A 14,440-nucleotide genomic window follows, 5' to 3' on the forward strand; every position below is an offset into this window, starting at 1 on the left:
ACTTGGGTTTGGGGAGCAGTCTGCTTCTCCCAGCACTATGGTTTGATGTTGTGAGAGTCCTCGTAGTCAGTCAAACAGCCTTTTAAGGAAACAAATTTATGACTCAGAGAAATGTGAGCTGCTCTGTTGTACCAGGCCTCCAGAATTCAAATTCTTACTGTTTGTTTTCTCATTAGTTCTTTTATAATTTTCTATAATGCTGTAAAAAGTCATCAGAAGCAGTAATATCTTATTTATTTATAACATATTCTACATTCTCCACTAGATGGGGATATTGTCTTGTAAAAATTTCTCTTCATGATTTTTTTTTTTTAATTACACAAAATAACACAAATGTATGCTTGTAATAGTTTCAAATAATACAGAGATAAATATGAATTAAAAACAAATTAATTTTGTTTTCTTTCATTTTCTTATTTCCTCCTCAATCCTACTTCATCCCTCTTTAGTATACATCATTTCAGACCAATTTTATGTATTTAAGTGTATGTACATTTATCCTTTGAGTTTAGTGGCCTTTTAAAAGACAAATGGGATTACGTTAAAAAGTTTATTTTGTTAACTTACATTTTAAATTTAATAGCTTCTTTTGGATTTTTTTTTTAATGTCAGTACTAAAATATTTCTAAAGCTAGAAGAAGAGAGTAAGGATTCTTATAGCTAATTGACCGTGGAATTTAAATATATTTTGAAAGAGAATTTGTATTTTCCTTTGAAAGAAAAGTCGTATCCTATTCTTTTACTGACATAGCAGCCACCCTCACCAAAACAAATAATAAAATACATTTATTATAGTCATATTTTATGGATAACTGAGAGGCAGGAAGAGTTTGTTTCATTAACTTCCAAAGGTTAGACTTCGGTTTTAGAATAATATTGTGTTTTATTTTTAAATTTATTTTGAATATAGTATATTAAATAAAATACCGTGATTCCTACCCATAACACATTCCCAACAAATGTTAGTTATTTTCTCCTGAATAAATATAGCATATGCCAAATTGGTTTGTTCAAGCAGATTATTCTTGGGGAAATTATGAATAAGCTTGTTCTAAGAAACCTGGGATGTGAGTAATCAAGTGCCTAGTGTTGCAATAGTTTTTTTTTTTTTTTTTTTTTTTTAAGGTAAAGAAGGAAAAACATGTGACGTAACTGCTCAGATGGTGCTGGTATGTTGTTGGAGAAGCATGAAGGAAGTCGCTTTACTGTTAGGCTCACTGTGCCAGCTTCTACCCATGCGGTCTGTGCCAGAATCTCCTGATGGATTATTGACAGTGGAACAGGTAGGGTAGCTGTTTATTCCACCTGGTATAATTTCTGGTCAAAGCATAAATCACAAACTTTTATTTAAAAGTTAAATAACTTAAAAAAAATTTTTTTAATAACTTAAAAAACAATTTTAACATTTTTCTTGAATAAAATCTTACAGATGTCAACTGAAGAAAGTTCATTAAAGTATAGGAATTGGATCTTGCAATCCGTTTCCAAACTTTGGCATTTTTAGAAATGTTTTTATTTTTCTAAGTTATATAAATAATGATAGCTTTTACCTCACTTTTAACTTCAGTATTAACATTTGAATTTTTATTTCTCCATTGAACACACACAAACTTAAAATTCAAATGTAAATGAAATTGTCTATTTAGTAAAATTCCACAAACCTCTTAAATTTTGCAAAGAAAAAATATATATATATTTTTTCTTTATATACTGGTTGATTATGGATCTCATGTTTCCCTCTACATTGATGATAAAGTTGTAGTTACTTTGGTTTTTTTGGCTGACTTTTAAGACCACAAAGTCAGTTCCATCTGGGACTATTCAAGTGACTTGAGTGCAGTGTTTATAAGAAATTAGCTTACCACAAGCATTTCATTTGGAAATATTTTAGATTTATTAGATTTCTGTTTTTAATTGATTCCCTCTTCCTTTCCATATGGTTTCAACAAATCCATTTCCCACCATTTTCCAGCAAAGATACATAACATGTACTTTCATTTTTAACCTTTTTCAAATAAAGAGAATTTCTCCCGTAGGGTGTTATGACATTTAAGAACAAAACAAATATTGTAGTATGCTAATGCTGATTATTTCTGTAATAACCATGTGACCAGTTCCATGGAAATAATGCTAATATTTTTATTCTCACACTCTCTGTGGCTGATATGTTTGCATCTGGTTAACAGCTGGGCTTGTGATGTTGCAAGGCTCTGAGACAGAGAACGGCAGAGGGGAACAGAACACTGCCAGCTTCATTATGTTCCTTATTCTCTTCCAAATCAAACAGGCGTTAGTGTCCTAGAGTTACTTGCAGTCCTTACTGGTGACTGGCTGGAGTGCCAGTGCCAGCGTCTTTGCTGGGGAATCCAGCTATGATTAATGGTTACTTCACTGATGTTCACCATCTCACTAAGAAGTAAATATGGGCTAGAGCCCCTTGACTTCTCAACTTTTCAAGGACAAGTTAAAACATCTAGTGTTTTAGGTTTGTTGGCCAGTGTTTAAAAACAAAATTAAGGGAAACATATTTTACTTTTACTATAACTGAGAAAGACCTGAAAGCTTCCTGTGAAAATCATTTTGCCCTGACACCTTTTACAGAGCACCCAAATCTTATGAAGTTATATGGGATATCCAGGTTAAATTGGGAATTAATTTTTTAAAATTGGGAACTAATATAAAATAGAAGAGATGTTTGTAAAACAACAACAATAACAAAGAGAGGCTCTTATAAACCAAAGAACTCTTCTGATGACTGTTTTCTTGAATAAGAAATAGAATCCTGTTTTTCTGTAAAATATCCATTTCCATTCTAATAAGGTCCAGTCATTTCTCCATGTCGCCATTCATGTGGTGACCCCACATATATATGTTTGAGAAGAAATTAATGACTGAGTGAGTGAACAAGAGTGTATGTGATGGCACTGTTCTGACATTGAAACCCTGCCCTCTGTGGAAAACTTTAGTCTTGATCATGCTAAATTTTACTAAAAAAATTAAAATGCTCTTAAAAAAATTATTAATTTTTTTACATTTAAAAAAATGCAGGGACATTTAGTCAATGAAATCTAAAGTTATCAAGAAATTAGTATTACTTATATTACTAGAGGATTCCTGCTTTTAAACATATAGTTTTGTTCCGTGAAATTCCTTTAAACTAAACATATTCCTATGTATTTAGTACTTTTAAGAGTTAAAAATATAAATGACAGAGAAGAATGCAGTCTGCATTGGAGTGCTGGGGCCACACCTAGGGTCTACCTTCCTTCCAAGGGCATAGCCGCCCTGGCATCACTAGTTCTTCTGTGCACCTAGTGGCAAAGCTACAAATGTACGTGTCAACAGTATAGGTGAATGTGACCACAAGAGACCTGCAGAGGCAGGGAAGTGACTTACGGGCAGAATGCTCCGCGTTGTTGGGGAGAATTGGGAACTTGGATTTCTCATTAACAAGAATCATAAAAACCATGATCTCCTTTTCTCTCAGTGGATGAAGGAAGTTGTTCTATAGAACCTGAAATACTGGTGTTCAGCCTGTTGCTTCTCTTGCTCTCCACTCACCCTTCACTACTGAAAAAGGAATAGGATTCTACTGCCATTTTATATTTGAGGTCTCACATTTTGACAACGGAGAGGATTTCTCATGGAACTCAGCTCCTTTAAGCCCATCCTGATTTTACAGCCCTTTGTTAAAGGGGTGACAACTTCCATCCCCCATACATGAGTATAGTTTATACTAGGCCAGCAGGTGGTGAGACTACAATTTGGGGATTTTTGCTGCTGTACGAGGAGAGGAGCTGGTGCTCGCTTATAATTCTGAGTATTCAGTGCTGTATTCACATACTGTTGGAGCTGGAAGGCTCACAGAGATGATATTATCCAGCTCTCTTGCACAAGGGGAGACTGAAGCCCTTGGATGTTACCTGGTTTGCCCAAGATCACAAAGCTGGTTTGTGGCAGCTCTGGGACAGGAACCTGATTCTTCTGCTTCCCAGCCTGTATTCCGACATGACACAGTGCTGCCTTTGTTCTGAATGGCTCATTTAATTTTTCTTTAAATTTAATTTTCCCAGCTTCCCATAGCCAACCAGATTTTTGCAAGCAACAGGACAGTAAGGCAACTTGCTACTGAACTTTATAGCAAATGATCCATTCCCTTAGATGATTGCTTGTGAAGGAGTGTGTCCTCTGCGACTTCATCAAGAAGAAAATGTGTTCATTCAGAGGCATGTCTGACCCTTCTCCTGCGCTGTAATCACATTATGAAAGGTTCTTTCATAATGTCCCTGTCGGAGAGGCAGAGATAAAACCAGCTTTGAGGGATGTAAGTCGAGACCCTTAAAGAGTGAGCAGTGCATGCAACCTTATCTCACAAACTTCCTGACTGGTGTGTGTCTGGGTTTCAAGCTGGGTGCTTTGCTGATGCAGAGCTTTTGCTTGATACATTGTTGGTCCTCTTTCCATGGGATATCGGATACCCAGTACCTACTGATTTTTTTAAACTTCCTCTACCTGGACTATCAGTTCATATGTTTATATATTTCCCCTAATATTCCTAAAAAGAAGCTTTTGGGTAGATTTTTTTTTTAATGTATCTGCTTTCTGCTTCCTAGGAATTATTGCCACAGAAATCACGTGATTAAGAATAATTACCAACTATTAGAAATGAGCAATTTTAAAAACTCCTACTTTAGATTCTATTGTAATTTTCATGATGTACATGGCTAACTGGGTTTATATGGTCCCTCAGTACCTTTTGTTACTGTTTTAGGTTTTTGTTAATGAACTGTAAGTGGGATGTATGTTTATTAGCATTTGTCAGTCTTAAAGAAATTACCTTTTGTATTTTCTTTTACCAAAGTTTATTTTTTAGAAATTATGAGTAAGTATTCATTGAACTGTGCTGAATGCAGGTTACCATTTTTAAGCTGTGAAGTGAAGTTGAGCATGTAATTACATCATTTAGTCAACTATTTATTGACTGCCTTACTACAAGGGTGTTGTGGGAATATTAAGAAATAGAATATGTGGTTCTCTGAGCTCAAAGGGCTTGGAAATGTAATAGGGGATACAAGACAAATTCATTTCAAAAAGTCAGACTAAAAGGCAACTGTTAAAATGGCACATGGATAAGGATTTGCCAGAAAACAAAGAATAAACATTCTGGTGGGAAGATGTCTGAATACCAGGAAACCATCATCTTTGTTATTATGTAGGACAATGTTTGGGCTTTCACGAAATCCCAAGTGTTAGTAGGAAATCACTATAGTAGAGAATGTCCAGTTTAAGATGTTAATTATCTTACTGTAGTATAAACTTTTATAAACTATTCCATTTAACCAAAGTGGAATTAGAAACTCCTGTTGACATTCCTAAGGTTGTGGCTGTGTCTTTTTTTTTTTTTTTAGTGGTACGCAGGCCTCTCACTGTTGTGGCCTCTCCCGTTGCGGAGCACAGGCTCCGGACACGCAGACTCAGTGGCCATGGCTCACGGGCCCAGCCGCTCCGCGGCATGTGGGATCCTCCCAGACCGGGGCACGAACCCGTGTCCCCTGCATCGGCAGGCAGACTCAACCACTGCGCCACCAGGGAAGCCCGTGGCTGTGTCTTAAAGTAAAATTTAAATTAAGGTTTAGGGGTTAAGTCTCACTACTTGATGACACAAAATGAAAACAAAAATTGACATTTAGCAATATTGATTGCTATGCTCTACCAGGTACTCTGCTAAATGCTTATTTGCATAATCTCATTTATTTCTCAGAATAATCCTGTGAAGTAGGTTCTAGTTTTATCCCCATTTCACAGATGAGAGAACTCTGTTACTTATGTAATTAGCTTGTATTGGTAAGGAGGCTGAGTAGGGTTCCTGAACTCAGCCCTCTTGGCTCCAGAATCCCAGATCTTAACCACTGCACATGCTCTTTGTAGAAATGTCCCACCTGTATACTTGAATCTTTATGGACTTACTAACTCATAATGAGGGGAATTAGCTTTGATTTTTCTACTGTATTTCTCTCTACTATCTAGATAAAGGACAAACAAAAAATGTATTTACATTTGCCCTTTGTGGGTTTTATGCTCTAGGTGAGCATTTAGCTCCCCTGTTTGGTCTGTTGGTGAATTATAGGTGCCTAGAGACATGGCATGTAGCTAGTCTGTTGGTGAATTATAGGTGCCTAGAGACATAGCATGTAGCTCTCCTCCCCTGTGGAAATTTATACCCTGTAAATCCATAAAGCATGTTAATTTGCCTATAGAAGTAGGTTTTATGGAAGGTTAGAACCAGGATACACTAAACTTAAAAAGATAGTGATTAAAATTTCATTTTAAGAATAGAAATCAGTGCCCTTTTTTTCCCATATTTAATTGTCTTTCAGAAATTCTGAGATATATATTATTTATTAAGAAAATATTTTGTAAAGACATCATCCATGTTAAAAGAAAAGTTTTTATGAACTTTAAATAGGAGCTATGTATCTAATAGATTGAAAGGCAATCGAGTTGAATTTTCAGAGGAGTTATTCATTTTTTAAATAAAATTTTGAAATTCTTTTTCTGATTCTACTGTTGTCATAAGTTTCTACAGGGTTAAATATGTTCCCTATAGTCTGATCATCCAAGGGGAGAGTGTCAGCATGGCCCCTGTTCCCTGTCCAGCTACTCATGGACCACATTGCCCTGTTGACTCCTCCCACCCACTGTGATAGGGTACATCCCTACCTTGCAACCCTGTCTTCTTCCACTATTTTCTAGCATGAAATCTTGAGGCCATTCAGCCAGGTCTGCTATCACTCTCCTGTATAGTCTGTGTTCATTCATGTAAAAAGACCCAGTGAAGTGTCTGACAGGTAGCGGATACTTAATAAATGTTTGTTCATTTATTCTAGTATGCCAGCTTCTTCTCATGTTAATTATCCTTTTCTGTATTGGTTCACTCATGTATATCCTGTTTAAGGTCTGGCCATGAAGCTTTTTCTAATTATTCATTTCAATGCAAAAAGAGCTGTCATTTCTTAGTGCTGTTAAGCTTTGCTGTTAAGCTTCTGATGGGTACCATCCAGAATATTGGTTTTCTCTGAAAGCCTTCGGAGGACAAACACCTTGTTTTGTTCTTTGTCTACCCAGCACTAAGCTGCTAAGCATTTGACAGGGTGCTAAAAAAGTACTTACTGTCTGATTAATAGAAATATACTCTCTTCAAAGGGAAAAATTCATATTAAGCCTGGGTGTTACCTAGGTGGGTTTGTTGGGAAATTAAGTGCAAAATGGAATGAGAAAAAATGGTCTACCTCTCACTTGTGTCTTTAGAATCTCATTCTGTTTTCTGAGGCCAGGATTACCTAGGGTTGAGGTCTACCCTTCAGAAGAGAGACCATCCACTGGTCTCATTCACCTCTGAGGTCTTTGATATTATTATATGCCTTTTGGTTTAAGCCCCTTTGAAGGGAGTTAAGGTAAAGGAAGCAATGAAAATCTGATCTTTGTTTAAGAACTAGATTGTAAGTCCACAGAGAAGCACTTTACCAGTAACATTTCTGTTTTCCTGAAGTATGTTTTAATATCTGTAACATTAAAAAAAGATTAAGGATGTTAGAGAGACCCCAGCTCTATGACTTCCTGTTTTTATTTTTTGTGCCTTAGTACACCTTTTTATAAATCTTCTTTTGTTTCTCTAATAATAGAAATGATGGTCATAACAAGTTAGTTAACTGATGTTTCTTCTGGTCCTGTTTTGTAGGGTTATTGAGCTTCAGGTGTGTCTTGGGGGTTAAATTCAGATTTTGTGCTTGATAATTCTGTTCAAAATATACTCTGAAATTACGTATTGAAGGTAAAATGATAAGGCTTACCCTGACTCCTGATTTTTGACGACTAGTAGTATGTAGCTTGTAAAAAATATTAAAAATTAGGGATATCATCAGCTCTTCACCTGAAAACTTTAGCTGAAGAACATGACATGGCACTCTTTGGGGATATTAAAGTGTTAGAATTTAAAAACTTCTGTTATATCCTGCTTTTCTGGTTCTTTCTTGATCTCATATCTGATTCTTATTTCTCTAAATGTATCACCCGTCTTTCTATAATCATATATATTTTGAGTTTAGAGTATGTCGTTAGCTTTCTTCTATTTGGAAATCCAGACAGAGGTCCCGTTGAACTGAATTGGTTTATAAGTTAAGGGCCTGTGCTGAGCTTTTAGATTTATTAACTCACTTTAATACACAATCTGTGAGGCAAGTGCTATTATTATTCCCAGTTTATAGATGAGACTGAGGCAGTTGCCCATGGTTACACGTTTAACTACTCTTTCTACTGTTTATCATCTCTAATGTGTGCAGAATACCAGTCACTGTGCTGAGGTAGAAGTTGTTTCTAGATAAGCCTATGTGAGCTATCTTGGGTTAGCTTGCTTTTTCACCATTCTGTGACCTGCTGGGGAGACCTGGATCAAGAGAGTGCCAGTTGTAGCTTTGGTCCTGAGTTTTATACAAAATCTGGATTCTCTAAAGCTTATCAGCTACCAAATCTTATGGTATAAATGTAGAATCAACCCAACCACTTTAACAGTTAATGCTGTACAAAACTTCATCAGCAACTAATTGTCAGTCATGTCTTCTTTAAAGTAGATTGTCATATTTGTTATTTGTTTAAACTTGCATGGAGAAAAGCAGCATGTATGAAAGTGATTGGGTAGCATTCTGGAAAACTCCATGGTTCTGACTCAAAGTGAAGCCTGTCAATTTTCAGGAGGCCCTTTGCACACTAAATCTTGTGTGGCCATTAATATTTGTCTATCTCTAAAAGGTAATTATTGGGAAGTATTGTTTAATGGGTTGGAGTTTCAGTTTGGGAAGATGAAAAATATTCTGTAGATAGATGGTGGTTGCACAGGAAAGTGAATATACTGAATGCCACTGAACTGTACACTTAAAAACGGTTAAAATGGTAAATTTTATGTTATGTATATTTTAACCATAATAGAAAAAAATTTTTTTTGAAGAGGGGAGTAAAAGGTAATTACTTCACCTAGGCCTAGGTTTGTGAGGTTGTCACCTTGTGTGATTTGCTGTTGGTGTTGAATGATATGAGCTAACAAAGAGAACACAGCAAGATTTGTGAAGCTGGCATAGGGAGGCAGTTCTAGCCTAGCAGTTAAAGATGGCCAACTCTGGAGCCAGATTGCCTGGATTTATGTACTGGTTCTACCATCTACTTGCTGTATGACCTTGAATAAGTTACTTGCCCTTTCTGGGCCTCATTTTTCCCAGTTGTAGAGTGGAGATAATAATAGTGCTTTTTTCATGGAATTGTTGTGAGAATTAATTGTGATAGTATAAAACGCTTAAAATATTACCTGTTGCATAATAGGTGCTAAGTGGATGGGCATTGAGACCTGAGTTCTAAATAATCTTACTAAAAATAAATAAATAAATAAGTAAATAAATGGCGTTACTGACATAAATACATCTGTCAGTGTAAACATAAATGGCATATTTATTTTTGATTTTGTTTTGAAGGTAAAAGAAATAGGAGATTACTTTAAACAGCACCTTTTACAGTCCAGGCACAGAGGAGCATTTGAACTGGCTTACACTGGCTTTGTGAAACTCACCGAAATCCTAAACAGGTAAAACAAAGCAAATATCCCTTTAATTTTAAAAAGATTAAATGCACAAACCATGTGCTCAAAGTAGAATTTAGTTGTGTCTTTTGATGTTTAAAAGAACAGGACTTAGTTGGCTTCAAAACTCTTGGAAGAAATTGTTTTCTTAGGTTTCATTGTATGATTTACTGCAGATGATGGAGTGAAATGTCCAAACCCAGTCACTCTCTTATTGAAACGTGATTTGACACAAACTCAAAGATTTTGCTAAAAATAGATTTGAAGTTACCATTTATTTTCATTGAATGAAATGACTGTTTTGTCTGTTTGAAAATTACTTGGCTTGTGGAATAAAATAAGCCCTCCAGTTTTTTGGATTTGTGTATATTACAGACAGAGAAACACTTAAGGATTTTGTGTTTTTCTTCGTAATTTTATCTTATAGAAAAATTTAAAAGAACAGTAAATAGACCAAAAATTATAAAGGACTTTTCCCCCTTACTTGGAAAAATACTTAAGTAGATTTCGTACATTTAGCCAAATGTTTTTTTTTTTTTTGACATTATAGGTGCTGATAATTTCATTCATTCATATAATAGATTTCCTCCAAAGAGCTTGTGAGGAAACCTTAAATTACTTAATGACTAAGTGTTCATGGCAAGTGTTCTCTAAATAAAAGGTAGTATTTTCCAGGAAAACATTTCCATTGCCTGGAAACTTTTTGAAATGAAGCAGAGTTCTGCCAGCCGTGTAGCCTTAGCAAACATTTTATTTTGGGCCGTTAAGACATCTACTCCTTGAATATTTTTGAAGCATTTTTTTCACACTCCTGGTACAACATTTATAAAACATTTTGGCAGTTATGGGCTGCACAGAATATCTTTAAATGATACATTAAAAAATGTCCTTGACATTAAACTGCTGATCTTGAAAATATTTTGTTGTCTTTGCAGCTCTTTCTTTCCAGTGTAGACATGACTTAAGAATATTTTTTTCTCACAAAACAACACACTTCCCTCCCTTCAAATCAATTAACAAATATATATATTGAACACTAGCTGTGTGCTTAGTACTGTGCTTGGCTTGGAGGATATAATACTTCTTTATGAGACAAGGTTCCTGTTCTCAAAGAGCATATGGTTTAGTTGGGGAAATAAGCAGGGATGAAATTCAAAATATTTAACAAATGGTACGTCATGGGCACTGACTGGTCAGAACAGACACTGGCTGTAAGCACCCAAGATTGCTGTCTGCATGGATGTGTGTTAGCTGAACACCAGCCTGGAAAGTGAAACCAAGACACTTGAACAAGATGAGCCAATGTAATTGTCAAAATTTGGGTGAAATTTACAAATTCTGTAGGCATAGCAGAGAGAAAGCAGCAAAGAAAGGCTGGGAGGGCTTACTGGAGGAGGTGGAATTTGTGCTAATGCATGAGTAAGGTTTAAGTAGATAGGAGGAGAAAGGAGGAGACTTTATGAGTAAATGTTCAGAGGCTAGAACCAGCATGGCATATTGTTAGGTGAGTAAATGAGCCAGGCTGATTTGTGGTGGTGGTGCTGGTGGTAGAGTTACTAGGCAATATCATACATTTGGATAGATGGAGGTCAAATTATGGATACCTAGAAAACAGATTTGCTGTAGTAGGGATGGAGAGCGGGATTGAACATTTTCGTCCTGAAATAGATCATAGGAGGCATGTAGAATGGAGAAATAGCAATAATCTATGACACGAGGTCTTAGTTCTACTTACATCCATTCTGTTTATTGGCAATGAGATTGTACAAGTTACTCTCCTCAGCCTCTGATTTCTTCATCTATAAAGTAAGGAAAAGAATATTTGCCCTGTTGACAGATCTCTCTGGCCTTTGTTATATGGATCAAGTAAGATACCTATGTATGAAGACCCTTTTGCATTATTAAACTTTCTACAAATGTAAAACATTATGAGATTGATGTTGGTTATGGTGTTGGTGCATCAATGTAGTGTTTCCTTTGGAAGTGTTAGGTTAGATAGATTGTAGTGACAGATAGTAGTGAGAAGAGACTGGCATCGGCTCTAACAATCTAGAGCTGAGGTGATGAGAGCTTCCTCTGAGTCAATGGCTCTGGGAATGGAGGGAAAGAAGTGGCATCTCAATTAATATTTATCCCCACATAGTAACAACTCTACACATGACGTTTTGAATGCTTAGAAGAGAAGCTGTGGACATCTCCTATTTAATGGTTTGATGTGTCAAGAATTAGGGCAGTGCCTAGCTGGGTGATTCTTCTCCTTGGGGTATTTATCGAACTCAATTGGTGGTGTTCAGCTGACAGATGAACTGGTCAGGAGGGTCCAAGACAGCTTTATTCACATTATGGCACCTTGGTGGGATGGCTAGAAGATAGGGCCTAGTTGGGACTGCATGTGGCCTCTCAGCATGGCAGTCTTGGGGTAGCTGAAATTCTTATATGGCAGCTGGCTTCCTTCAGAGAGGCTGTTCCAAGAGAACTGGGCAGGCTTCATGGTCTTTTCTGACCTAGCCTTGGAAGTCTCGTGGCATTGCTTCAGTCACATTGTTTTGGTTCTAAATGAGTCTTAAGGCCAGTCGGATTCAAGGGGAGAGGAATTAAACTTCACCATTTGATGGTAAAGTGGCAAGATTGTATTGTAGAAATATGTGTGGGATGGGAGATATAGTGGTGGCCATCTTTGAAGAATGCAATCTGCCACGTGAAGTAAACTGAATGTGTGTGATAGAGGTCCCCAGGGAGTCCACGACTGTTCCTGTGGTTTAATTTTTGGTGACCAGAAAAGTGGAATTGTTGTTACCAAAGGCAAGGAGACTGAAAGAGGAGATTACTTTGATAATGATGAACACATTTGTTTTGTATGTGTTGAGTGTGACATGATGGTGGCATATCCTGGTGGAAATATTTAAGTCAGAACTGGGAGATAGGGGATTAGTTTGGGTGCTCTTGCAGAAACAGAGATGTAGATTTATGCCGTCTTCATAAATATCATAGCTAGTAGGATTGCAGTCTTCAGGGAAGAGCTTAAAAGGAGAAAAGAACAGAGGACCAAGGACAGAGGCTTTTGAACAACTGTACTTTGTAGTTGAAAGTACAGTTGAAGGCATTCCAAATAAATGGAGTGGGGAGATGAGGCAAGGCCCAGTGCCTGGTATCTCAGCCACTCCTAATCTGCTGTAAAGATCTCCTCATGGCTGTCACTATTGGCTTTTAACCAACCTGTTATGAGTTCCCAACTGTTGCTTCCAAACCAAGTGGTTCTTGATCCCTTTGGAGACATTTCAGATCTGCTGAACAGAATGTTTTACGGAGAACGTCTTTGCAGTATGTGTGGCTTCCTTTTGTTTGGTTTTTATTTTTAAAAGCAAATGTATTTCTTTTGGATCCTTCTGAAAGCTTTTAAGTTATGAAAAATTTATTTAGGCATACAGTGTTTTAAAGTTTGCAGAAAGAAATCTGGGCTTTCAGGAAAATCCACTGAAATGGAGGCCAACTGCTGGCCACCTCTTGAACTACAGCTGTGTTAAGGAAGCAAACACTTAAAGAGATTAATGGGTAAATAACCGAAGAGTTAAACAAGAGCCACATTGTTTGAATTGGTGTTCAACAGGATTATTCAGAATGTCTTCAAATGTAAATTGACTTCACTATTAAACAATCATCTAAGAATAAATAGGAATGGAAGACACTGTTCTTTTTTCTGGGAATTTTTTGAAAGCAACACTTGCGCGCGCACACGCACACACACAATATGTTGAGTTAATTTTCTAGAATCTGATTTCTTATATGGTCCTTTCTATTTAGAATTTGATGAAATATTCATGCACTCTTTAAAAAACATAATCACCTGCCTATGCTTAATTACCTGCTTAAGCACTTGATTAGAGTGGTTACATGCATTAAAGTTATCACTGTAAATTCAGGTTTCTGATGAAATTCATACTTGCTTATTTATGCTCTATAGTCTTAGTATTTTAAGTTATTCTTTCAGTGAAAATAAACAGAATTCTAAACTAGGGTGCCAAGCAGGGAATCTAGTTTTCATTTGTTCAGCCATAAATTAAAAGCTTAACTCTAAGCGGATTAAGTTGTTGTTTACAGTTCTAAATCTAGAAGGGAGGTTCATGAGTACCTGATATTGTCTTACTCTTCATTTTTTTGAATTGCTCTGCTTATTGAAATGTAGCTTAAACTGTGAATATTTGCTGCACTAATTACAATCATTCTCACATTGTTGGCCCGAAAAATGAACTGCTGACATTTAGCAATTTTTGTCATAAAATGCTACTACTGACTCATGGATGTCAACAATTATGGTGGACAGAAGTAATTTAAATATGTATTTCAACTTTCATCAGTTAATTATAGCTACTACAATTCAAATTCAACAGAAGACTTCTTATGAACCTTTGAAATATATTAATGAAAAAATAATTTCACTCTACTGGAGAATGAAAGACCAAGTCTCTAAAGAATATGCAGTTGAGCAAGAAATAAATGTAGAATGTAATATATGAGGTTTGGGGAAAAAGTCATTCAACTCTAAATAAAAAATATATAATCTTGTTTAAGCCTTTATTTTCATCTCCTTTGGCAGATGTGTCTAGGACACTTTTTATTTCTGAGTATCCTATGATTTTTATTTGAAATATTAATAATTAAATAAAGAATAACTAAGTGATCATCCACTCTGGGAAACCATATTAATACTTTACATAGAAAAAAAAATCCTTTAATTTTCCCACTTCTATAGTGGATTAAAAGGATTCGGGGATAAATAAATTAAATAAACAACTTAAAGAAAAATATTAGGTCTTAACT

At 36.0% G+C, this 14,440-nt stretch overlaps 1 protein-coding gene across 3 annotated transcripts in view; it reads left to right on the forward strand.

The window, feature by feature from the left end:
• Positions 1-14,440, forward strand: part of THADA (THADA armadillo repeat containing) — a 314,026-nt gene that overhangs the window by 54,969 nt on the left and 244,617 nt on the right. For all 3 annotated transcript variants that reach the window (XM_033419175.2, XM_033419174.2, XM_033419176.2), the window contains 2 exons: positions 1,126-1,283; positions 9,519-9,628. In XM_033419175.2, coding sequence (XP_033275066.2) covers positions 1,126-1,283; positions 9,519-9,628 — 268 coding nt within the window. The remainder of the gene's footprint in view (positions 1-1,125; positions 1,284-9,518; positions 9,629-14,440) is intronic.

Source organism: Orcinus orca, chromosome 13 (genome assembly GCF_937001465.1).
Source record: "Orcinus orca chromosome 13, mOrcOrc1.1, whole genome shotgun sequence".
In the NCBI taxonomy this organism is placed as follows: domain Eukaryota; kingdom Metazoa; phylum Chordata; class Mammalia; order Artiodactyla; family Delphinidae; genus Orcinus; species Orcinus orca.